The sequence below is a fragment of the Corylus avellana genome, chromosome ca10 (genome assembly GCF_901000735.1).
Source record: "Corylus avellana chromosome ca10, CavTom2PMs-1.0".
Taxonomy (NCBI): Eukaryota; Viridiplantae; Streptophyta; class Magnoliopsida; order Fagales; family Betulaceae; genus Corylus; species Corylus avellana.
In genome coordinates this window covers 19954634-19980199 of record NC_081550.1, presented here as the reverse complement: position 1 = coordinate 19980199, position 25566 = coordinate 19954634, and the positions used below count along the sequence as shown (strand labels likewise).

At 34.8% G+C, this 25566-nt stretch overlaps 1 protein-coding gene and 1 pseudogene across 1 annotated transcript; one reads left to right on the top strand and one right to left on the bottom strand.

The window, feature by feature from the left end:
• Positions 1-5018: 5018 nt before the first annotated feature.
• On the bottom strand, positions 5019-9735 carry LOC132163970 (laccase-4-like). The gene is made up of 6 exons (XM_059574362.1): positions 9460-9735; positions 7914-8065; positions 6822-7066; positions 6555-6683; positions 5478-6401; positions 5019-5323 (listed from the first exon to the last, which is right to left on the bottom strand). The coding sequence occupies exons 1-6, from the start codon at positions 9556-9558 to the stop codon at positions 5193-5195; spliced, it is 1680 nt and encodes a 559-aa protein (XP_059430345.1). The 5' UTR covers positions 9559-9735; the 3' UTR covers positions 5019-5192.
• A 4576-nt stretch (positions 9736-14311) lies between these two features.
• On the top strand, positions 14312-24294 carry LOC132163971 (uncharacterized; annotated as a pseudogene).
• The last annotated feature ends 1272 nt before the right edge of the window (positions 24295-25566 follow it).

Here is a 25566-nt window from a genome sequence, read left to right as displayed (position 1 = left end):
AGGGCCCATTTAGCTTGCGGAATAAACCCCTAAAATAGAATGGCTATTTTCATTGAATAGTCATTTTTTTGTTTAGTAGAGGTCTATTATTGAGAATAATTATTCTCATGGAAATGATTAATCACATCCACACAGGAATAGCTATTCCTCTAAGAAGACAAGGTTTTTCCAATAAACTTTTTTTTTTTTTTGGTTCTCTCAACCTTCAAAAATAATAATAATAATAATAAATCATGTGGGTGGCCGACCACCCGTTTAACCTTTTTTTTTTTTTTTAATTTGAGATTTGAAAAAATTAGAAATCAAATTAGTTTTTTAGTCATTTTAGTTCAATTCTAATTATGAAATATGTGTTGCTACTAAACTAGAAAATTAGAATAATTATTGAATTTTAACATCTTTCATTAATAATAATAACTATTCTCTTTTCTAATGAAATACGCATTCTGCAAACCAAACGAACCCTTAACGATGATATTTTAACATTCTACCATTTAGACTTAACCTTCTTTTTAATATGCAATTTTTTCCGTACTTTTTAACTTATTTTGAAGTCATATGACTCATATTGACTTTTCAACGCAACTTTATGCTTTTTTTTGACCTTTTTGGCAAGTGGAAATCTGAGTCGCAAAAAATGAGAATAATCAAGTCAAACATGCCCTTAAAGCCATCACTATTACAATTGGGCCGGGTTTTGTTGGAATAGCCAATACGGAAGAGTCGGGCCTTAAAGAAGAAGAAGAAGAAGAGATGCTTTGTTTGTGTCACATGTAACAAGTTCTATTGTTGACCAGATACGCCACTACCATCTTTAATTGGGCACCTCGAATCTCGCACACTGCATTCAATGGGGACAACGTGTCCATTATTAATACAAGCTACGCTCTTTCAAATGTCACAATTGGCCTTCTTGTCGTCCCATGCATGTCCCATTATGCTGCTGTCGTTTTCGAAGCAGAATCAAAACAGTGATGGGTAACTTTTGTTTTTGAGGAATGCTACAATGCATTCTACTCACCATCTCTTCACCTTAATTGTCATCTAGATTTTTTTTTTTTTTTCTTTTTTAAATAAAAAACAGAGAGTAAAGAGATGGTGGGGAGATGGTGGGTAGAACGAAGAAAAGCATATCTCTTTGTTTTTATATATATTTTTTTATTTCTTATTTACATATTTTATTGTTTTTATGACTAGTAATTCAAACAAAGAAATGTAAAAAAGTTTTTATGAAGCTTATCTCTTTTATCACATTTACTGTCTGTCTCGACGTCTAGCAATTTTAGTAGTAACTATTAAGAATTCGGATCTGGTACTTACTATGTTAGTCACTAAAATAAAGATTGTCATGTGAAACTTATTTTTTGTAAAATATGAATTGTCACCTTAATTTTAAGGAAGCTGAGACGGATCTATGGGGGGACTGGGAGTGGCCCTGGTCCCCCCCAACCCCAAATTACAACGAAAAAAAAAAGTGAAGGCAAAAAAGAAAAAATAAAAAAAATAAAGGTATTTTTTGCCAATTAATCTCTATCCAAAAAGGTCATATTCTAAACTGAAAGCTGGAATCGATTCTAAGGAAGTTATAGTTAAAAAAGGTAATATTCTAAACTTTTTTTTAGTGGTTCTCTTTTTGGCCGGTGGACTAGCTAGTTCATAATATATGCTTAGTTAACTCTTTTTCTTTTTAACGAATTGCATGGTTACACGTTATTAGGAATTACAGTAAAAAAAAAAAAAAAAAAACATGTAACATGCTCCTAGATAAGATAAATGAAATGGTAAGACATGCATGCATTCAGAAGAAAAAAAACACTAGATTCCTGTGAGCTTGTGTGACGTTTGAACTTTTCTATCTCGTGAAGAGAGAGAGTTCCACAAAGTTCTGATGGCATTTTTGGACGTGACACAGCAACAAAGAACAAGTTCCCTTTGGGTGACCAAAGTCCTCATCTTGAATGTTCGACCCACCTACAATTGAAAAATGTTATATATATGACGTTTTTATTTAATAATGTTAACGTGATACTCTCGATCAATTTTTATAAAAATTTTTAATAAGAACTTATGTAAAAGTTGATTGAAACTATTATATCAATATTGTAAGTAGTTAAAGAATTAAAATGCTGTTTCTAACATTTATTTCTAACAAATATTCAAAACTTGATTAAAGAAGGAAGATTATGTTAAGAGCTCGAAACAATATAGAAATTGAATATTTTGTGAGCATCATGCTCTAAATGACCATTTGTAGTTAAATGCAGGCTATATAGCTATTATGAGCTATTTTTATTTTCAATCAGACGCTTCAAAATAATTTTTTTTTTTATAATTTGTATGTGAAAGTTTACTGTACCACCTTATAAGATTTTTTCCCCCTTCCCTCTCTTCCTCTCTTTCAAAGTATGGATAGAAAATAATAAAAATAATATTTAAAGAAAATGGAGAGTTTAATAAATATTTTTGTTGGAGATTATAGTAAAAAATTAGCAATTAAAATATAAAAATTTATATTTTAAATAGCTAAAATGACCATTATTGCTCGAAATGCTTACAAGACAAAAGAACTTGTGAAGAGAAATTGATAACTTTATATATATGTTAAGGTCATTTTAAGAAATTAACTTATAAATGCTTGTCACATGCAAGGTGATCAGTATTGAATGGTTATAGATATTAAAACTTTTTTCTTAGAGGGCCAAAACATGAATAAGCTAATTTTTAGGCCCGAAATGTAAATATTTTAATAAAAATTTTCAAAATCCAGGGTGTGAGGGCCCCTGGTTCCCTCTGAAAAAAAGAAAAGAATGGCTAGCTAGTATAACCATATATAATTGAATTATGGATGAGTGACTATTTTGTTGAAAATGCATTGAATAATCTTTTTCAAAGTTGTTGCTTTTTGTCTCATATATATATATATATATATATATATATATATTCGTGTTGATATTCAGAGAACATGTTAACACGTCATCATGAAGAACAGAGCAAAAAATAATAAGAAATTTATTTATAAATTATTAGTTGATACAATTTCCAATATGGTAGGCTGTGCCACTTTAAACAAAAGATGCCCCCCAAAAATTAAATTACATCAGCAAATATTCTTTCTAGCTATTGACAGACAAAAATATATTCGTTTTAACTGCTAATAAGCCATTCACATTATTACTATATTGTTTAACTAGGTATTTTGTCTTCTTACTTAATTGACTTATCTAAAAGCTTTATATTAAAAAAAAAAAAAAAAAAAGAAGAAAATGACAGTTTTAGACAAATTTAGAAAATAAAGAAGTCAATTTGATCTAGAATAAAGTGTTTTTTCAATTCGGATAGAGAGAAATTCTTTCAATTTAGTTTAAAATTACATCTGAAAGTCTCAAAGGGATAGCTCAATCGGTTGTGAATCACGTCTCATAAAGTGGAGGTCATTAGTTCGAATCTCTCATCCCTTTCTCTTATGTGGACATGTAAAAAAAAAAAAATACATGTGAAAGTTGCATGCTCTACTAATCATATTAAATATGCACGCGGAAATCATATTCTCTAAACACATATATCAATTTAATAGATTGAATTAAAAGATTTTTTTCAACCCAATTTAAAAGAAAATTTCATCTTCGTTATAATCCAACGTAAATCCAAATGCAAGATTTGAAATAAATTGCCACGACGATGATTATGAATATCCATGTGCTAACTCCCTAATTTGTAAGGCAAAACAAATAAATGCATAATAGAAATTACATTTTCATTTTATTTTACTGGTGTAATAATACTCATCGGCCGTTGAATTTTATTTAACAATAATTGATTTAATAGTTGATTGAAACTACTATATCGGCAAGGTAAATTAATAATAAAATAAAAATATGATTTCTTTCATTATAGTCTCCCAAATAGTTATTCTGACCAGATATTAAATGATTTTAACCAAAACTTAGGGATGATATTACATAATTTCATAATTTATTTATAGATTTCTCTTATTCTTAAAGCAATTGTGTCTCTTGCCCCAATGCGGCAGTGGCCCTTCATACACTCAGGGGGTACGGGGTGTTATAGGAAATGTCGAAATGATGACAGGGGCATATGTCAAATAATAATAATAATAATGCGGCATAATGGGATAGTAGAATACAGAGTTGTTTCTATTAATGGAAAGATTCCTTTTTGCGTGTCCTTTCCTTTCCAAAAAAGTCAGAAAGGTCGGACAGCGAATAAGATCTGAGGGCTCACCGTTGTACTCATGTGCACGCGTTCAATTGCCACAACGCGCGCGTTCTCACAAGCCGATCAAACATTCAATTTTGAGAAAAATTTAAAATTAGTCCTCATAGTTTATTTAATTTACGATTAGTCTTTTTTAGTATCAGAATGAATTTTGAGATTCTTAAAGTATGAAAAAACAAAAGCAAAAACAATATAGCTTTTACAGTCAAATTTTGTCAACTAATTCAATAGATTTCAATAACGTGAAGCATTAGAGCTAATAAAATGATGACACGTGTCATATTTAAGTAAGTGTCATACTAACAAAATTTGTTAACTTAGTGAAAAAAATTTGACTGTAGAGAGTAAATTAGTTTTTTGATATACCACAAAGATCTCTGAATTCATTTTGATACTATAATAAACTAATTGTAAATCAAATAAACTACAAGGACTGATTTTATATTTTTTCCTTCTATTTTATCTCTTTCGAGTGTCATCCTTGTGCAAGGGGATGTAATTTGTAAAAGCAGCAAAAATGAGAAAAAGCGTTAAAAATATTAATTAAATAATTTGATTCTTTTTTTATTATTATTATTAGTTTAAACTTTTAATATAAGTGATGATTTGCAAGGAGAAGATGTAATTGTAAGTATTATCGGGGCAAAGATCATGCTGCATTTACCCAAAATATGTGACTTCAATTTCTGTAAGGTGATTCATATATATCATATGTTTGTCAAATTACAAATCCTTTGGGCAGGCTTTAATTAGAAGCATTGAAAATATTTATAAGCTGAGGATGAACAAAATGATCAATGGTATACATCAAATCTAAAAAGAATTCCAATATGATTTTATTCAGCTTTGAGTAGACTGTTGCCACGCTCAAAAGAACTCTTGTTAATTTATTCCACTCTTTCTGTAATTTCCCGGTCTCCCATGCATCAGAAATGGTTGAGCCACCTTGGCCATTGCTAGCACTTGGGAAGGTCTCTTGGAGGAGGTAGAAGAGATTGATTGGGGCCTTTCCCGTTGTCCACCACAAATGCCATCTTAAGGCCCCATGTCGTGTGCACTTCCAAATGGCAATGCATGAACCAAACGCCTAATGAACAAAACCAGTAAATACCACAAACATAAGAAGAAACTTGCAATCAAGTGATTTAGTGTTGCGATTTGCAAATTAAAAGTCTAATTTTTAGACCACTATCTTATCAGACTGTATTTTAAAAAATCGCACGTTTTGATTCGGGGCTTACCTGGATTATCGGCCTGGAATCTAATTGCAGTCCATCCCCCTGTTGGTACACCAATGGTGTTCCTCTCCACAGGGTCAACAAGATTGAATTTCTTGGGATCTGTCTTTGGATTGAAATTCCCTAGTCCCCTCCCAACCTCAAAGAAATTGAATCCATGAAGATGAACCGGATGGTTTTCTGGGGTGATCATCCCTGTATCCTGCAAGACTAATTGTACCGTTGAGTTGTAAGCAAGCCTAAAAAGCCTTGTCCCGGTCGTGGTCTGGAAGTTGGTCGGCTGCGTGCCGGTATAGTTATACTTTGTCGGCGGGTTTCCGGGGAAATCATCAGTGAAAACTCCTTTTGTTTTGAAAAAATGAGCTTGAAGAAGTGAAACGGTGGGCATCACAAACGTAATGTTATTGATATCCGCCACCACGCGGCTGCCATTCACGCAGGTAGAGCAGGGGTTAACGCCGAGTCCAATGGTGAAAAGCAGGGAACGGTCAATTTTCAACGGGACTCTGGCAGGGTACTTCTTAGAGTTGAGGCTTCGGAGGGCATTTGTGAACTTTGAAGCTACTGGGGTGGCGTTTTGCGGGGGTGGGGCGATGAGAGTTGTGGCGGTGGAGGAGAGAGTGCCGGAATAGTGAAGTGTGGCGACAGCGGTCTTGTTGTCGACTGCAATGGCGGGTGCATCCTGGAATGGAGAGGCTGCAACCAAGTACTTGCCGGTTCGACGATCGGTAGTGAGGAGGGCGTTTGTTGTCTGGCCTGGCGCAATGACAATGGTATCGGTTTTGAAGGGCTTTGTGTACGCCGCGTCAACCTCGACGACGGTGAGTTGGTGGCCGGCAACCTTGAAGAAAAGCTCTTCATTAAGTGCAGCATTGATGATACGTAGCAAGTACGTCTTGCCGGAATCCACCGGCAATGTAAAGCCTCCTGCCAACAATATAAAGATGGTGAAAATCAATACGAAAGAGTGATTAGAGCACCCAATTGCCCAAGCAAATAAGTGGGCAATCCAAAATTTGCTTATAAATAATTGTTCGAATTGTTAATAATTGTTTGTGCAGCTATAGCGAGGTGTATTACCCTGTGAACGGCAGGTTGAGAGAGGTCCTGGATGACCATTGATGGTGTGAGCATCGGAGACATTAGGGGCCAAGCCAGATTTCAGAGCTTCATTAATGACAGCTTCGACATCTGATTTCCACCATTCACCTACAAGTCAAAAAAACCAGACAGAAAATAAGAATACTTCTTCAGTTGGCATGACAATAATTAAACAGTCAATTGTCCCACAAGTTTTGAAATGTTTTTATTGATCAATTCAAACAACAAAGGAGAAAAATTAATTACCTAAGATAACAACTTCTTCCTTGTGAGGTGTGGGAAAAGGGTAAGGAACCCCACGCTTGGGCAAGATGACCAAAGCGCCGTGGACAGTGGCCCTTAGCCAAAGGATGTGTGCGTGCCACCATAGCGTACCCCTTTGGCCAGTGATGGTGAAGTTGTACACATATTGTTGCCCGGGTTGAATCGGGCACTGGGTAATATACGCCGGCCCATCAGCCCAACCCGTCCTCAGTTGTCTTATCCCATGCCTGCCCATCATTAAACATATAATAAGTATGAGCTTTTTACCAACTTTTTTCCCATTTATTATGCCAATTTATTTAGAAGATAATTATTTGGATGACATTCCATATCCGGATTCAGATTTTCAGATATTTGCTTATCAGATTGGTAGATTCAGGCTTTCTCATATTTTCTGATCAAATTACTTAGTACTTCGAACAATAAATTGTTAAAAATATTTATCTTACATGGCCATGTATATAAGGACTAAAATCCTTGCATTAATTGTCCAAATTGCAGTCGATTTGGACAACTAATTGAGAGAGATTCTGATAAAACTTAGAGGTAATTTCACTGAAAACCCTTAGACTTCCACTTGATTTGACAAACCCCCTTCAAACTTTAAAATCTTTCAATTTAGTCCCTTAAACTTTCAATTGTTCTTAATTTGAACCATTTCATTAAATTTAGTCGTTAGAAATACCAAAAAAAATCAAAATTTCCATGATCTTCGTTTTTTTAAATAAAATAAGTTTTGGAATTAAGGGTAAAGTTGAAATTTTATAAAAAAAATTAAGGGTATAAACGTTATTTAACGTTTAAAATCTGATATATATGGATCAAAATTAATTGCAATTAAAAATTCAGAGGACTAAATTAAAAAATTTTAAAGTCTAAAAAATTTATCAAATCGAGTGAAATTTATTGAGTTTTCAGTTATTACCCCTAAAACTTATTTGTTAAAACAAATAAATGGGCCCATCAATATATATCTTCTCTCGTACAAAAGTCGAGCCGGCTGTACTTATGTTCAACAAATTGCAACCAATTCTACAACCGACTTTGCAGCCTTAGGTGTGCAATAAAACTCACCAGTGGATGCTGACATTGTACTTGACGTGGTTGACCACCTTGATGAGCACCGTGTCGTCCTCCCTGGCATAAACGGTGGGACCAGGGAACCTTCCATTCACAGTGACAATGGGCTTGGCTGAGCACAATCTTGTCGTATTCTTCAGAACAACCTATGTACATGTACGCAACACATTCCCAAAGTATGCACTTTACACCAACTTCAACAGTATGTTTGGTGGCTTAATTCATGAAGAATTTTTTAAAATAAAAATAAAAGGGCTGGTCAAAGAGATCAATTGTAGTTATTCCGATTAGCAGCACGGGCATATACGATAATTAGGGTACCTTCTCTTCTCTAACTCACCCACCAGAACAATGGTCAAAATTTGCAACAGTGTAAAATGAGAAAAATAAACGATCTTTGATTGAGAAGTAATTGACAGATGAAATTGGGATCGAAATCAAATAACATTTATTTGAAATTATTTTAAATCCATCACCAATTGTTTTGATGCATGCCGTGTAGGGTAAGTCGTCTTATAAGCAGTTGGGTAGTCACCTCACTTGAAGCATTTTATCAAACACAATTATAGGTGAACTTTTCTCGTTAACGAAAAATCCATGAATGATTTTTGTACGGCAAAAAAGGAAAACATTTTTTGTACGGCATATATATGTACAAACAACAAGGATATATATATATATATATATATATATATATATATATATATATACACTACAAGGGGATAAAACCATCCATGGACATAAAGCCATAAATCATGGGTTTTGAAATTAAAAAGGAAATATATCATGTGATAATGCTATCAAATTATAGTTATAAGAGGCCGACAGGATTTTCTTGCATAAGTGGCTTAGTTTTGATGGTTAGTCCGACCAGTACCAACGAATCATATTATTTTGAAGCTCTTTCTTTCTCCATTGAAACTTGTAGAAGAGACACAAAAGCTTCTTCAAATCATTTGAAAGCAAACAAATCAAAAAATGACACCCTAACAATAACGTTGTCATATCAAAACTAATGATTTTCTTATGTTCGAGTACTAAAACTTGTAAAACTAATTACCAAAAGTTAACTTTTTTCATTAATACTTATCATATTTATATCATATCAAGACACCCTTTTCAAATTAAAACCAAAATTTACTTTTCAAAATCATTATCTAAGTTACCCACAAATATATATATATACTAGAAACCATATATATATATATAAAACTCTTTTTTCTACAACTATTGTTACATGCATGCAACCCTAGAGACTTCAGGCAATAGCCATACAATTGCCTGCAGCATGATTCTGCATGAACACGATGGAATTTGTTGGTCCTAGCAACTAATCATGTAAATGACAATGTTTTTGTTTTTAGTTTGAAAAAATGTTTTGATATGGCATTAAAATAAACAGATGTTTTTGTTTTAAGAACATACATAAAACAAAAGACATAAAGAGAATTCTAACAAACGAAGCCGATATTCGAGCACTTTGAGTTTGAGCCATCGATTTTTCTATGTCAATGACCACCTTATACCATAATGTACTTACATTGAACTTGTAGTGTCGCTCGATGCATTCCACAGACGCTGCAAACAGGCAAGCCGCCAGCACTAGAACTCGGATGATGATCCATGGCGCCATTTCCATCTCGATTTCTCTCTCAGACAATGATTAATGTGTGTGTTTGTTTCTGATGTTTATCTGCAATGAAATGTGGGTGACCAAGACAACCTTATAAAGAGAAATCCACAGTCTCCGGTGCCATGTCCTTTTTACTCAATTAGGTGGACGGATGAATACTTGAGCCTAAAGCTCCCCATACGTATGAACAAAAGCTGGCCACACCGCCAGACCCTTCTGTTATTTTTCTTGTCTATTACACAAAGTAGTTATCCATCAACAAAGGCACTTTTTGAAGCTAAGCTACAGGTACTTGTGATTTTGATGGAGCAGATTTTTCTAATGGACTAGGTTGTCAGACGCCCAGGCCAGGTTTGGTCCAACCATATTTGGTAATTAAGTACACCCAATCCTCCAGCTAACATAACTAAATTGTGGATAAGTGATCTCCAACTGAATTAAGTCAAGAAGATGACATATGCATGCAATAGGATTATTCCATTAGCTATTTTGTTTTCTTAATTTATTCTTGTTTATGGTTTGTTAAGTTTAAATTAAGGCAAGCACTTCCATGATTCCATAGTTTTAAAATATTTATTAAATGAGTGAATATGAGTTTTAAAATATCAATTATGCTATTAAATCAATTACAAATTAAGCTTTTGGAATAATATTTGGTGATTTAACATGATATAAAAGCTATTTACTCAATTTCAATTAAAATAGTCCAATGTGAGGGGTTTGTTAAAGTATTAATTAAATGATTAAATTCATCATTCTTAATTAAGTAGGTCATGAGTTTCAACACTGTCTCCGTCATTCGCCTTTTATTTTAATTAAATATTTCACGTATTGAGTCTCACTTATTAAAGGGCCAAGAGAGTTTGAGCTCACGCATAGAGAAAGTGTTAGAATATTAATTAAATAATAAAAATCAGTCATTTCATATTGAGGAATGCTACCATTCCTAGCGTTCTTCTCATTTTACATGTATGAGGGATTAATGTTTAGGAGAACACCCGAAGGAACCGTAACATTTCTCTTTCATATTAACTTAAAGTTTTTGCATTAAGTGGTTATCGATTTTATGGTTATGATTTTATTTTGTTGTATCTAGTAGCACATCATTTAAATTTTTTAAATAACGTGGCAACATATTTATCATATATATATATATATATATATATATATAATCTTGATAATGAAATTATTCCTCTCAATTTCAGATCCTCTTCCCGGGGCCATGGAATTGGAAAGTGCTGTTAGGTGTTAATCAATTCCAATATGTTACGGGCCATGGAATTGGAAAGTGCTGTTAGGTGTTAATCAATTCCAATATGTTGCATGGTAACTGTCACCGATCTGAGTTTGCATTATATTAATTTATCTAATTAATATTGTTGACAATCTAGTTTTACGTCTGCTTTACTCATTATATATAGAGAGACGCCGGCATATTAGTGATCTTTCAAACATCAGCACTTAGAGTGCACTGTTGGGAATTAACGTTAATAGAAGGAAAAAAAAAAGTGACATTTTTCACACGATAAATGTTGGGTCTATTGGGTAATTTTCCATGTGTTTTTGACGCTACGAGAAACTACTACGTCTGGAATTAACTGAAACGGTTGTTGGGGCAACCAGATTTTGTAGCTGAGAGGGGGCTTTCAGGGATTACCAAATTGCAAGTTTTCTGGAAGCTAGAATATTTGAGAGGGTGGGTATACAGCTTATCTGGCTAGTTTTTCGTTACCTTTTTATTAATTAATTAAGTTCATCAAATTAATCACATTTTGGCGGCTATATATGCTAATTAATATTTAGGGTAAATATATTATAAATCTTTGAGTCAATGCACAAAAATTGTAAAATCCCTAAGTTTTTTTTTTGTTTTTCGAATTTTTACTTTCTTGGTCAATCGAAAATGCAAAAAAATTTCTACCATTAGATTTTTCCTCAATTGTTTAACGCCTATTAGTCCCAAACTAAACGCACTGTTTTGCCACGTCAACATATTAATTTTTTTATTAATTTAATTTAAAAATTAAATCTTAAAAAAAAAAATGTTTTTTGAAGGGGTGGCTTTCTAAGCCACCCACAAAGGGGTTAAGGGTGCGCTTAGTTTGGGACTAACGAATGTTAAACATAAGAGGGAAAATCTAATGGTAGGAATTTTTTTTTTTGCATTTTCGATTGACCAAAGAAGTAAAAATTTGAAAATAATAATAATAATAATAATAACTTAAAGATTTTACAGTTTTGACGCGTTGACTCAAGGATTTATAAGATATTTACCTTAATATATTTCCCTCTCTTTCTCTCTCTCTCGGAAAAGATAATAATAATAATAATAATAATAATAATAAATGAATTTCTCATTCTTTGTACATGTTATTTTAATTTTTAGAATAGGTGAAACCAAATTAAAGCAATGTTTTCTCAAAAGTGAAAGATTTAACGTTGGTATTTGGTGCGAAGAGAATGCCGGCCCAAGGACAAATTTTGTGATAGGATTTGAATTTCATATGGGAAAAAATAAAAATATGCAAACCTAGTTACTAAGGTAATTAACTTTTCGTGTTAAAATGTAAGAAGTGCATCATGCATAAATTTCTTGTGCTCAAGAAATGATAGACCAATCAAACTCTGGTAAATGATTTGTGCTGAAATTTTAATATGCATGAAGTATTGAAATCTAGATCTTTAACAATTTATTGTTCGATTATTATCCATTCAAGCAATAAATATGAGTTTTATGAGATTCACTTGTCTAAATATGTTTGTGAGTAATTGAGACCTGTTTGAAAAAATAGATTCCTTGAGAATTTTCTCACATTTGCTGTTTAAATTGCTAACCATTCAAGCCTCAAAACTGTTTGGAAAATTAAGCTTAGTTTTAGGGTTGACAATTTTTGACACAATCCGCAATCCCTACACAAACTTGAAACGAAATTTGAGAGTTAGTGTTTAATCGGGTCATAAATGGGTTGATTGAAATGGGTCAAACATGTCAAACGAGTCGTGTTTGGGTCGAAACGGGTCATGTTGGGTTAGATCAAACAAGTGAAATATATTGTGTTTGGGTCTAAATGGGTTAAACAGGTCAACTTGTTTATAACCTATTTGTTAAACGAGCCTATCAGGTCGTATCGAGTCACTTGCGGGTTGTGTTTGTGTTTAAGGATCTGACCCGTTTAACTAAACGAGTTATATTTAGATTTATTCTTATCGGATTGATAGATCAACTCAAACCCAGCTTGTTAACCAGTTTTGCCGGCCCTAGTTGGTTCAAACCTATCTACATAATTGTGCCGGAGTAACGTATGGTTTGGACATTGATGCGAATTATTGAGGGAGTTGGCCAGTTGGCACGACAGAGATTGATGGAGAGGGACGAGCCCTTGGGTTTCAAAGCTCTTGTTTTAGCGCTTCGTCCAAACGAATACCGACGCATCTTTTCTTCCTTCTCTTTTGTCTTTTAGTTTTAGAATTCTACGTACAGCGGTAGACCACCGTGCCTTTTCTTCTTTTCACACTTCCGTTAAAGTAATGTCCACACTGAGCTAAGGGCATGTTTGGTAACCTTTTCTTTTTCTTTTTTTGTTCACACTAGAGCATTGATTTAGGCATTGAATTTATTGATACAATGATCATGCATGCCAAATTTTTTTGCAGTCCTACAGAAAAATCAAAAGTTGGAATGGTCCACTAGTGTTGACAGCAAAACCACTTCAAATGCTTAAGTCAATAAAGAATATGAGCAATGAAATTGGAAGAATCGAAAGTCAAGAATGTAAAAGCCTACCATAAAAGATATGTATATGATTCAATCAATTTAATGTCACAACCTTGATTTTTACTCTTCAAATCCACATTAATTAGCGTTTGATATCTTTATACCAATCGACCATAAGTTATTCTTAAATCTTAACCAATAATAATTTTTAGTGTCCCCAAGAGCTAGCCCAATTGGCTAGGACCACGCTTAATGAAGCGAAAGTCACTAGTTTGAATCATCCTCCCCCCTCTTATGCGAGCATGTAAAAACAAAAAAAAACAAAAAAACAATAATTTCTAGCATGCATGTTGGAACACATCGGTAGTAGTAAATTTGTTTTGTATTGTTTTGTTTTGTTTTTTTGTTTTTTAAAGAGCGTTTTCAGGTTCCAATCAAAGTTTTCCAAACAACTTTCACAGTTGCAACCAAACACCAAAAAATAACTATTTTTCGTGAGAATGTTTTTTCAACCTACACAATATTTTACATCGAAACAAACGGCCCTTAATTTATTTTGTCCTATGCATGGCTCTTTCTTCAGAAAGAAAAATATAATAATAACTGGAAAGAATCCTAGATGAAAATTATACTATTCGGTGGAATCTATGGATCTTTGCCAAAATTGATGAACCCAACGTCACGGAGGTGGAATCATATAATATAATGAGCAACAGCGTAGCTATCCTATACTTCTACAATAAAATATATATCAAAGCAATTAAATATAGCATAAGAAGTTGTTCATGTTGAATCATATATAGAGCTAGCAGTGGAGGGCTACTAGAACTCAACTTCCTCCTTGTCCATAGCAAGCCCATCCTCCCCATTAATTTGTTTAGGACAGATTCACTACTTCTCCCATCTGGGTTTGAACTGAGAAGCCATCTTGTTCATCTGTGCCTCAAATTTTCACTCACAAAATTCACTATCTCCAATGTGTTTGATGATAATTATACATGCATGAGGCCAATAAGGTAAGAATTGCTAGTAGTTAATGTCATATGCTAGATCAGACGACCCATAATGGACATCCATATTTGTTGACTTGGTGGTTGACTGGCATTTACTGCTATCCCCATGGTCAAAAGTTTCAGAGAATGGCAGCCAGAGAACACGAGCAAAAGATCAGACCATCAGAGAGAGTAAATGCATGACACGTGTGTCCATGTCTCATATCCACAACTTGTGGCCTTTGACTGCCGGCCTGAATTAGAGTGTCTGTGTTGTGCATATGGGCAAACTCTCTCTCTCTCTCTCTTGACTGCTCTTCTTCTGTTTTTGAGCAGATAAATTGTTTCATGCAATCTACTCTAGAATTTAGTACCATGTATAAGAGTTGCATAATTTATCATATATTTGAAGAAAATTAATGCACTTTATGGTTGTTGTTTAGTGTGTTATTAGCTCAGACTCAAGCTCCGAGTAAATCCCCTTGAAAGAGCAAGCAAACACAAAGAAGTTCAGGAAAAACCATGGCAGAAGATGATACCTACACGAAAGATGGGACTGTAGATTACAGAGGAAATCCGGCAGATAAAACCAAAACTGGAACCTGGAAGGCATGCCCTTATATTCTAGGTACTTGTGTAATTCATCTCCTAATACAAGTACTTGAAAAATGATTGCGCACTACAATTCTTGCAAATTGACATGATAGTCTGCATTTTATAAACTGAAAGTCATTAAGTGTATTGAGGGATTTCATATTTTAGTGATTGACATGATAAGTATCACATGAACTGTCACATTAATTTATAAATATGTAAGTCACAGTTAAACTGTCACGTGATAGTTTATATTTTAATGACTGACTTAGTAAGTGCTTTATAAACTAGTACGTGAGTTTGTAAAAAGCTTATAATTAAAGTTATTGAACCCTAGCAGCACTCATACAACTTAGTGGAATCTGGGTTATGGAGATAATAAACTTATCACTTTGGGCTTTCATAAATAGGAAATGAATGTTGTGAAAGATTGGCATACTATGGGATGAGCTCCAACCTGGTGCTTTACTTTAAGAAGCGACTACACCAGCAAAGTGCTACTGCTAGCAAAAACGTAGCAGATTGGAGTGGAACATGCTACATCACCCCATTGATTGGGGCATTTTTGGCTGATGCCTATCTTGGAAGATATTGGACTATTTTCTGTTTCTCCATCGTCTATGTTATTGTAAGTTTGGTTAACCTGAAACTTCTTTAACTTGGTAGCTTATCTAATTGAGTGTCGGTTTGGTTTATCAAAATGTGCGATTTCAAATGACGGTTAAACATTCAGTAAAATATGTAAGAGAATGTTGTGTCAATTGAGCCTTTACAATCACACCATTTTGCCTGTTGAACAGAGTTTTCAAAGCACTCTTGTCTTCGAGTTACGTGTTCTTGCTCCCTAAATGACAAAATCTTTTTTCTATTTTACTTAGGGGATGACTCTTTTAACAGTGTCAGCATCAGTCTCTGGCCTAAAGCCAACGTGCTATGGAGAAGATAATTGCCATGCAACAGACACGCAAGCTGCAGTGTGCTTTCTAGCACTTTACCTGATCGCACTGGGCACTGGAGGGATTAAGCCTTGTGTCTCATCGTATGGAGCAGACCAATTTGACGATACGGACGAGGTTGAGAAAAAACACAAAGGTTCTTTCTTCAATTGGTTCTATTTTTCAGTCAATATTGGCGCTCTGGTTGCTTCTTCTGTGCTAGTCTGGATACAAGACAATGTGGGCTGGGGATGGGGCTTTGGCATCCCGGCAGTGGCCATGGGAATTGCTGTGTTGAGTTTCTTTTCGGGTACTCGATTTTATAGGAACCAGAAACCTGGAGGCAGCCCTCTTACACGCATCTGTCAAGTGATTGTGGCATCCGTGAGAAATTGCAAGGTGAAAGTACCTGATGACAAGTTCCTTTTGTATGAGACTGCGGATGCAGCAGAATCTGCTATTAAAGGAAGCCGCAAGCTTGATCACACAAAAGATTTAACGTAAGTTCATGTTAAATCATCACTAATTTTAAAAATTAGGGTTTAAACTCATGATTTCTTTCTCTAATACAAAGTTAAATCACAACTTATTCAAAAAAAAGATTTAAGTGATTTCTCCTAACCTTCATGGCTTTGTCATAGGATTTCAAGTCTATAAAATTTACAAATTCCACCCACACGCAAATCCAATTCTTGCAAATCAAACTATTAAGGATTCATAATGCTTTTGTATAAATGATACAGTCTTTTTTCTTTTGTTGGATTTTGATGGATTCTGTTTTCATTTTCCTTGGCATTCCCTGGCTTGTTCTACCTCCATACAATGTAATGTTGTGTTCTTCAGCTTCTTTGACAAAGCGGCAGTAGAGGTACAAACAGATCACGTCAAAGACTCGAAAGACCCATGGAGACTTTGCACAGTTACCCAAGTTGAGGAGCTGAAAGCTATCATACGCTTGCTTCCTATATGGGCCACAGGCATCATCTTTGCCACTGTATACAATCAGATGAGCACCTTATTTGTGTTGCAAGGCGACACCATGGATCGGCAGTTTGGTTCCTCTTCCTTCAAGATCTCATCTGCATCAATGCCGGTCGTTGACACCATCAGTGTCATTTTCTGGGTCCCAGTCTATGATCGAATCATTGTCCCATTAGCTAGAAAATTCACAGGACACAAAAATGGCTTTACTCAACTGCAGAGGATAGGCATTGGCCTCTTCATATCCATCTTTTCCATGCTATCTGCAGGAATTTTGGAGCTTGTAAGACTCAGAATGGTTAGAAGACACAACTACTATGAACTTGAGAGCATACCCATGCCCATATTTTGGCAATTTCCTCAGTATTTCATCATTGGGTGTGCAGAAGTTTTCACATTCATTGGGCAGCTGGAGTTCTTTTACGAGCAAGCACCTGATGCCATGAGGAGTCTGTGCTCTGCTCTCCAACTAACCACTGGGGCATTGGGCAGCTACTTGAGCTCTCTGCTTGTAACCATTGTTACTACAGTGAGTACAAGGCACGGAAAGCTTGGTTGGATACCAGACAATTTGAATTATGGTCATATTGATTGCTTCTTTTGGCTCTTGGCCGTGCTGAGTGTGCTGAACTTCGGAGCTTTTCTCTTCATTGCAAAATGGTACACATATAAAAGGCCTGTGAGGACTGATCTCAAAGAGTAATGGTAGATACTATGCTTTTATCCTATAATTGTCCAACAAAATTGATGTGACACTCCAAATCTACTGTTAGATCTTTTTTTAAAAAAAAATAAATAAATAACTAATCCAGAGGTTAATTAGAAGTGCCACGTCAATTTTATTGGACAATTATAAGATAAAAATATAATATCTATCAATACTCAGATCTCAAATGATGGGTTACTTTGGTGGTTGAAGCACTTGTAAATACGGCCTGCTTAATGAGTATCATCACCTTATGTCAGGAACACAGTTGGAAGTCTACTTCATATACAACAGTCTCTGTATTTTGTTTTCCTTAGATAATGTATAGCAAAAATCAATTAGGGTGAAAAAAAAAAGGTAAACTACAGTACGAATTAAGCCAGAATTTTCTCTCTTCATGTATCTATGTACCACAAGAATAATTTCTGAGCACTTACTGCAGCCTCAATGATTTCCAGCTTTTTTCTGAAGCTTCTAGCCAACATTTGTTTCCTTGGTGACAAGTACTTTAAATTACTTGCAACCTGAGATCTTTTCTTCCTAGGCCCTTGCAAGAAGTAGATGAATTATCATAATATAATCGATATAAAAACATCACAATTTCAGATATATGGATATATTGAGAAATATTGAGCAAAAATGAAAGCTAATCAGAGTCAACTTCAGGTTCCATGAATCTCTGCAAGTGTAGGTAAGAAAATTAAGGATGCCCAATTACGGTCAATGGACTTTCTCTTTTATTTTGCCTGGCCAACAGATCACCCATATAGAAGGAGATAGATTTCATACAAAGTGAATCAAAGTCAAGCCATTAAGTAAGTCAGATACAAAAGATTTAAAGAAAAGGGATTCTCTTGAGGTAGTAAATATTTAAGTGTACAAAATTTAAACCATTCAATTAGAAATAATGTTAGGATTTAACTTTAAACCATCCTAATTTTATGAAGTTTTTTACTTGGAAGTTTTATGACATCAATGTTAAAAAACTTAAGCGGGTAAAAAAAATAAATAAATTTAATTATTTAATTAATATTCTAACAATTAAATCATAATCTTCCTACCATAAATAAAACAAACCAAGCAAAATGGCTTGACTTTAATAACACTTTTTCCTCCTTTTTCTTTTCTCTTTTCACAACAAAAATATTAATAAATAATCTAAAACACAAAACACCAAAAACTACTTTCACCTTTATATTACAATATAACATTTTTTCAAATAAAAAAACAAAAGCGCCCTAAAAAAAACATTAACAAACCAAGCCATTATACCCTTCAAAGGGACCAAAATCATAAGAATAGATATATTTTTTTGTTATTTTTATATCATATGTGTATAGATTTTTATTTTCTTTTTTGTTTGGAGTACATGAACAAACCTGAAAAATTAAATAATAGTAATAAAAACCCGAAAAAGGAAAACACAAGAACTGGTTGGACTGACCCGAAAGATCCTCTATGATGACATGCCCTTTCCTTATTTTCTAGTCATAACAAAAGATCCTACTTTAGGTTTCGGCTAGTTCTGCAGTAAGGAGAGACGTTTGGGTCTTGCTCTTCTTCTGTGGCTGTCTACCATTGTTGACTTTCAGCAGTGACTGATGACAAGTCTCTCTCGGTCCTAGCTTGAAAGATTGGTCGCTTTGTGCCCATAGCTCCACATCGTGTGGCTTTTTTGACTGTTATCCTGAATTGTAGTGTCTGTAGTGTGTATATGAGCAAATTATCCTCTCTCTCTCTCTCTCTCTCTCTCTCTCTACTGCTCTTCTTTTGTTCTTGAGGCAGCTATTGCTTTTCTGGATGCATATGATGACTGTGAATTACCAGGTTTGATGTTTTCCCCTCATCCTACAATATTCTTTTTTGGTGCCTGTGGTGTGTGTTTAACTGTTGAACTTTGCTCCTAAAAATGAGTTACAGTAGAAGCATAATTTCCATTCAAGAAAGAAAGAACAAATGAATAATGTCTCTAAGTCGTGAATTTTGGTCAGTAATTTCCAGTCCCATTAACAGTCAAGAGTATAAATATGTGAGTATTTACATTAGAAAAAAAAAAAAAAAAAGTTATACACCATACTTTTATCAAACTTTGTCTATGTGAAACTACAAATCATCTTTATAATCAACCTTGTTAAAAAAAAATTAAAGGTCAATTGGCAGTGTCAAGCATGAGCAAAATGAGATAAAAGTGTAGTGTATTACTTAAAATATATGTATGTGATTGGCAGTGCCAATGAGTAAAGTGAAATAAAAGCATGGCATATTACGTAAAATATAAGTGTGTGTGGGCGTGCGCAATCGTGCTTGTGTGTAAATATAAGGAGATCCAAATCACAAAAATAAATGAATATAACATGAGGAGACCCAAATCAGATTGGGTTAAAGTGGTTTTTTAACATGGGTGATTACCTCCCTAACACAATCAAGAGTTTGTTTCATTGCTTTTATATATTCTTGACCTTTGTGATTATGTATCAGATTATTGTGTAGCTTTTGATCAGTCCTAACAATTGCATGGGGCTTCTTGGTGAATTTCTGGTTGCCAAGGAAGCAGATGAAAAATTCAGAATCAAAATTCTAAAAATTCCAAACTTCCTTTCTGTTTCTTCTAGCATGTAGTCAATCTGTGCCTATGGCCCCGTTTGCCAACAGCACGGGGCCGGCACTGTAACTGGAACGGCACTGTTCCAGCTACAGTGCCATCTGACAGGTGCAGCAAAAATTGACTTTCCAATATTAATTTTTTTTAAAAAAAAAAAGAAAAAAAAAAAAAAAAAGGAGGAGAAAGATGGGGTGGTTCCAACCACCCCTTGGCCAAAATGGGGTGGCCAAGGGGTGCATTTGGGGGTGGTCCGGCCACCCCCAAATGCACCCGATCCATTTGTTTTGTATTGTTTTGTTTTATTTTTTTATTTTTTTTTTTAAGAGCGTTTTCAGGTTCCAATCAAAGTTTTCCAAACAACTTTCACAATTGCAACCAAACACCAAAAAATAACTATTTTTCGTGAGAATATTTTTCCAACACAATATTTTATATCGAAACAAACAGCCCTTAATTTATTTTGTCGAATGCATGGCTCTTCTTTGGAAAGAAAAATATAATAATAACTGGAAAGAATCCTAAATGCAAATCATACTATTCGGTGGAATCTATGGATCTTTGCCAAAATTGATGAACCCAACGTCACGGAGGTGGAATCATATAATATAATGAGCAACAGCGTAGCTATCCTATACTTCTACAATAAAATATATATCAAAGCAATTAAATATAGCATAAGAAGTTGTTCATGTTGAATCATATATAGAGCTAGCAGTGGAGGGCTACTAGAACTCAACTTCCTCCTTGTCCATAGCAAGCCCATCCTCCGCATTAATTTGTTTAGGACAGATTCACTACTTCTTCCATCTGGGTTTGAACTGAGAAGCCATCTTGTTCATCTGTGCCTCAAATTTTCACTCACAAAATTCACTATCTCCAATGTGTTTGATGATAATTATACAGGCATGAGGCCAATAAGGTAAGAATTGCTAGTAGTTAATGTCATATGCTAGATCGGACGACCCATAATGGACATCCATATTTGTTGACTTGGTGGTTGACTGGCATATACTGCTATCCCCATGGTCAAAGGTTTCAGAGAATGGCAGCCAGAGAACACGAGCAAAAGATCAGACCATCAGAGAGAGTAAATGCATGACACGTGTGTCCATGTCTCATATCCACAACTTGTGGCCTTTGACTGCCGGCCTGAATTAGAGTGTCTGTGTTGTGCATATGGGCAAACTCTCTCTCTCTCTCTCTTGACTGCTCTTCTTCTGTTTTTGAGCAGATAAATTGTTTCATGCAATCTACTCTAGAATTTAGTACCATGTATAAGAGTTGCATAATTTATCATATATTTGAAGAAAATTAATGCACTTTATGGTTGTTGTTTAGTGTGTTATTAGCTCAGACTCAAGCTCCGAATAAATCCCCTTGAAAGAGCAAGCAAACACAAAGAAGTTCAGGAAAAACCATGGCAGAAGATGATACCTACACGAAAGATGGGACTGTAGATTACAGAGGAAATCCGGCAGATAAAACCAAAACTGGAACCTGGAAGGCATGCCCTTATATTCTAGGTACTTGTGTAATTCATCTCCTAATACAAGTACTTAAAAAATGATTGCGCACTACAATTCTTGCAATTATTTCTTGTAAATTGACGTGATAGTCTGCATTTTATAAACTGAATGTCATTAAGTGTATTGAGGGATTTCATATTTTAGTAACTGACATGATAAGTATCACATGAACTATCACATTAATTTATAAATATGTAAGTTACAGTTAAACTCTCACGTGATAGTTTATATTTTAATGACTGACTTAGTAAGTGCTATATAAACTAGCACGTGAGTTTGTAAAAAGCTTATAATTAAAGTTATTGAACCCTAGCAGCACTCATACAACTTAGTGGAATCTGGGTTATGGAGATAATAAACTTATCACTTTGGGCTTTCATAAATAGGAAATGAATGTTGTGAAAGATTGGCATACTATGGGATTAGCTCCAACCTGGTGCTTTACTTTAAGAAGCGACTACACCAGCAAAGTGCTACTGCTAGCAAAAACGTAGCAAATTGGAGTGGAACATGCTCAATCACCCCATTGATTGGGGCATTTTTGGCTGATGCCTATCTTGGAAGATATTGGACTATTTTCTGTTTCTCCATCGTCTATGTTATTGTAAGTTTGGTTAACCTGAAACTTCTTTAACTTGGTAGCTTATCTAATTGAGTATCAGTTTGGTTTATCAGTTTCAAAACGTGCGATTTCAAAAGACAGTTAAACATTCAGTAAAATATGTAAGAGAATGTTGTGTCAATTGAGCCTTTACAATCACACCATTTTGCCTGTTGACCAGAGTTTTCAAAGCACTCTTGTCTTCGTAACTCTTGCTCCCTAAATGACGAAATCTTTTTTCTATTTTACTTAGGGGATGACTCTTTTAACAGTGTCAGCATCAGTCCCTGGCCTAAAGCCTACGTGCTATGGAGAAGATAACTGCGATGCAACAGACACACAAGCTGCAGTGTGCTTTCTAGCACTTTACCTGATCGCACTGGGCACTGGTGGGATTAAGCCTTGTGTCTCATCGTATGGAGCAGAACAATTTGATGATACGAACGAGGTTGAGAAAAAACACAAAGGTTCTTTCTTCAATTGGTTCTATTTTTCAATCAATATTGGCTCTCTGGTTGCTTCTTCTGTGCTGGTCTGGATACAAGACAATGTGGGATGGGGATGGGGCTTTGGCATCCCGGCAGTGGCCATGGGAATTGCTGTGTTGAGTTTCTTTTCAGGTACTCGATTGTATAGGAACCAGAAACCTGGAGGCAGCCCTCTTACACGCATTTGTCAAGTGATTGTGGCATGCGTGAGAAAATGCAAGGTTGAAGTACCTGATGACAAGTCCCTTTTGTATAAGCCCCTTTTGTATGAGACTGCGGATGCAGCAGAATCTGCTATTAAAGGAAGCCGCAAGCTTGATCACACAAAAGATTTAACGTAAGTTCATGTTAAATCATCACTGACTTTAAAAATTAGGATTTGAACTCATGACTTCTGTCTCTGATACAAAGTTAAGTCACAACTTATTCAAAAAAAGATTAAGTGATTTCTCCTAACCTTCTTGGCTTTGTCATAGGATTTCATGTCTATAAAATTTACAAATTCCACCCACACGCAAATCCAATTCTTGCAAATCAAACTATTAAGGGTTCATAATGCTTTTGTATAAATGTAAGATACAGTCTTTTTTTCTTTTGTTGGATTTGGATGGATTCTGTTTTCATTTTCCTTGGCATTCCTTGGCTTGTTCTACCTCCATACAATGTAATGTTGTGTTCTTCAGCTTCTTTGACAAAGCGGCAGTGGAGGTACAGACAGATCACGTCAAGGACTCGAAAGATCCATGGAGACTTTGCACAGTTACCCAAGTTGAGGAGCTGAAAGCTATCATACGCTTGCTTCCTATATGGGTCACAGGCATCATCTTTGCCACTGTATACAATCAGATGAGCACCTTATTTGTGTTGCAAGGCGACACCATGGATCGGCAGTTTGGTTCCTCTTCCTTCAAGATCTCATCTGCATCAATGCCGGTCGTTGACACCATCAGTGTCATTTTCTGGGTCCCAGTCTATGATCGAATCATTGTCCCATTAGCTAGAAAATTCACAGGACACAAAAATGGCTTTACTCAACTGCAGAGGATAGGCATTGGGCTCTTCATATCCATCTTTTCCATGCTATCTGCAGGAATTTTGGAGCTTGTAAGACTCAGAATGGTTAGAAGACACAACTACTATGAACTTGAGAGCATACCCATACCCATATTTTGGCAATTTCCTCAGTATTTCATCATTGGGTGTGCAGAAGTTTTCACATTCATTGGGCAGCTTGAGTTCTTTTACGAGCAAGCACCTGATGCCATGAGGAGTCTGTGCTCTGCTATCCAACTAACCTCTGTGGCATTGGGCAGCTACTTGAGCTCTCTGCTTGTAACCATTGTTACTACAGTGAGTACAAGGCACGGGAAGCCTGGATGGATACCAGACAATTTGAATTATGGTCATATTGATTACTTCTTTTGGCTCTTGGCCGTGCTGAGTGTGCTGAACTTGGGAGCTTTTCTCTTCATTGCAAAATGGTACACGTATAAAAGGCCTGTGAGGACTGATCTCAAATAGTAATGGTAGATACTATGCTTTTATCCTATAATTGTCCAACAAAATTGATGTGACACTCCAAATCTACCGTTGGATCTTTTTTTTTTTTTGAAAAAAAAAAAGATAAATAACTAATCCAGAGGTTAGTTAGAACTACCACGTCAATTTTATTGGACAATTATAAGATAAAAATATAGTATTCATCAATACTCGATCTCAAATGATGGGTTACTTTGGTGGTTGAAGCACTTGTAAATACAGCCTGCTTAATGAGTATCATCTCCTTATGTCAGGAACACAGTTGGAAGTCTACTTCATATACGACAGTCTCTGTATTTTGTTTTCCTTAGATAATGTAAAGCAAAAATCAATTAGGGTGAAAAAAAAAAAAAAAGTGAACTACAGTATGAATTAAGCCAGAATTTTCTCTCTTCATATATCAATGTACCACAAGAATAATTTCTGAGCACTTACTGCAGCCTCAATGATTTCCAGCTGTTTTTCTGAAGCTTCTAGCCAACATTTGTTTCCTTGGTGACAAGTACTTTAAATTACTTGCAACCTGAGATCTTTTCTTCCTAGGCCCTTGCAAGAAGTAGATGAATTATCATAATATAATCGATATAAGAACATCACAATTTCAGATATATGGATATATTGAGAAATCTTGAGCAAAAATGAAAGCTAATCAGAGCCAACTTCAGGTTCCATGAATCTCTGCAAGTGTAGGTAAGAAAATTAAGGATGCCCAATTACGGTCAATGGACTTTCTCTTTTATTTTGCCTGGCCAACAGATCACCCATATAGAAGGAGATAGATTTGATACAAAGTGAATCAAAGTCAAACCATTAAGTAAGTCAGATACAAAAGATTTTACGAAAAAGGATTCTCATGAGGTAGTAAATATTTAAGTGTACAAAATTTAAACCATTCAATTAGAAATAATGTTAGGATTTAACTTTAAACCATTCTAATTTTATGAAGTTTTTTACTTGGAAGTTTTATGACATCAATGTTAAAAAAACTTAAGCTGGTAAAAAAAATCGATAAATTTAATCATTTAATTAATATTCTAACAATTAAATCATAATCTTCCTATCATAAATAAAACAAACCGAGCAAAATGGCTTGACTTTAATAACACTTTTTCCTCCTTTTTCTTTTCTCTTTTCACAACAAAAATATTAATAAATAATCTAAAACATAAAACACCAAAAACTACTTTTATCTTTATATTACAATATGACATTTTTTCAAATAAAAAAACAAAAGCGCCCTAAAAAAACATTAACAAACCAAGCCAATTATAGCCTTCTAATGGACCACCAGTATTGAGAAATCATAAGACTATATATATATATATATATATATAT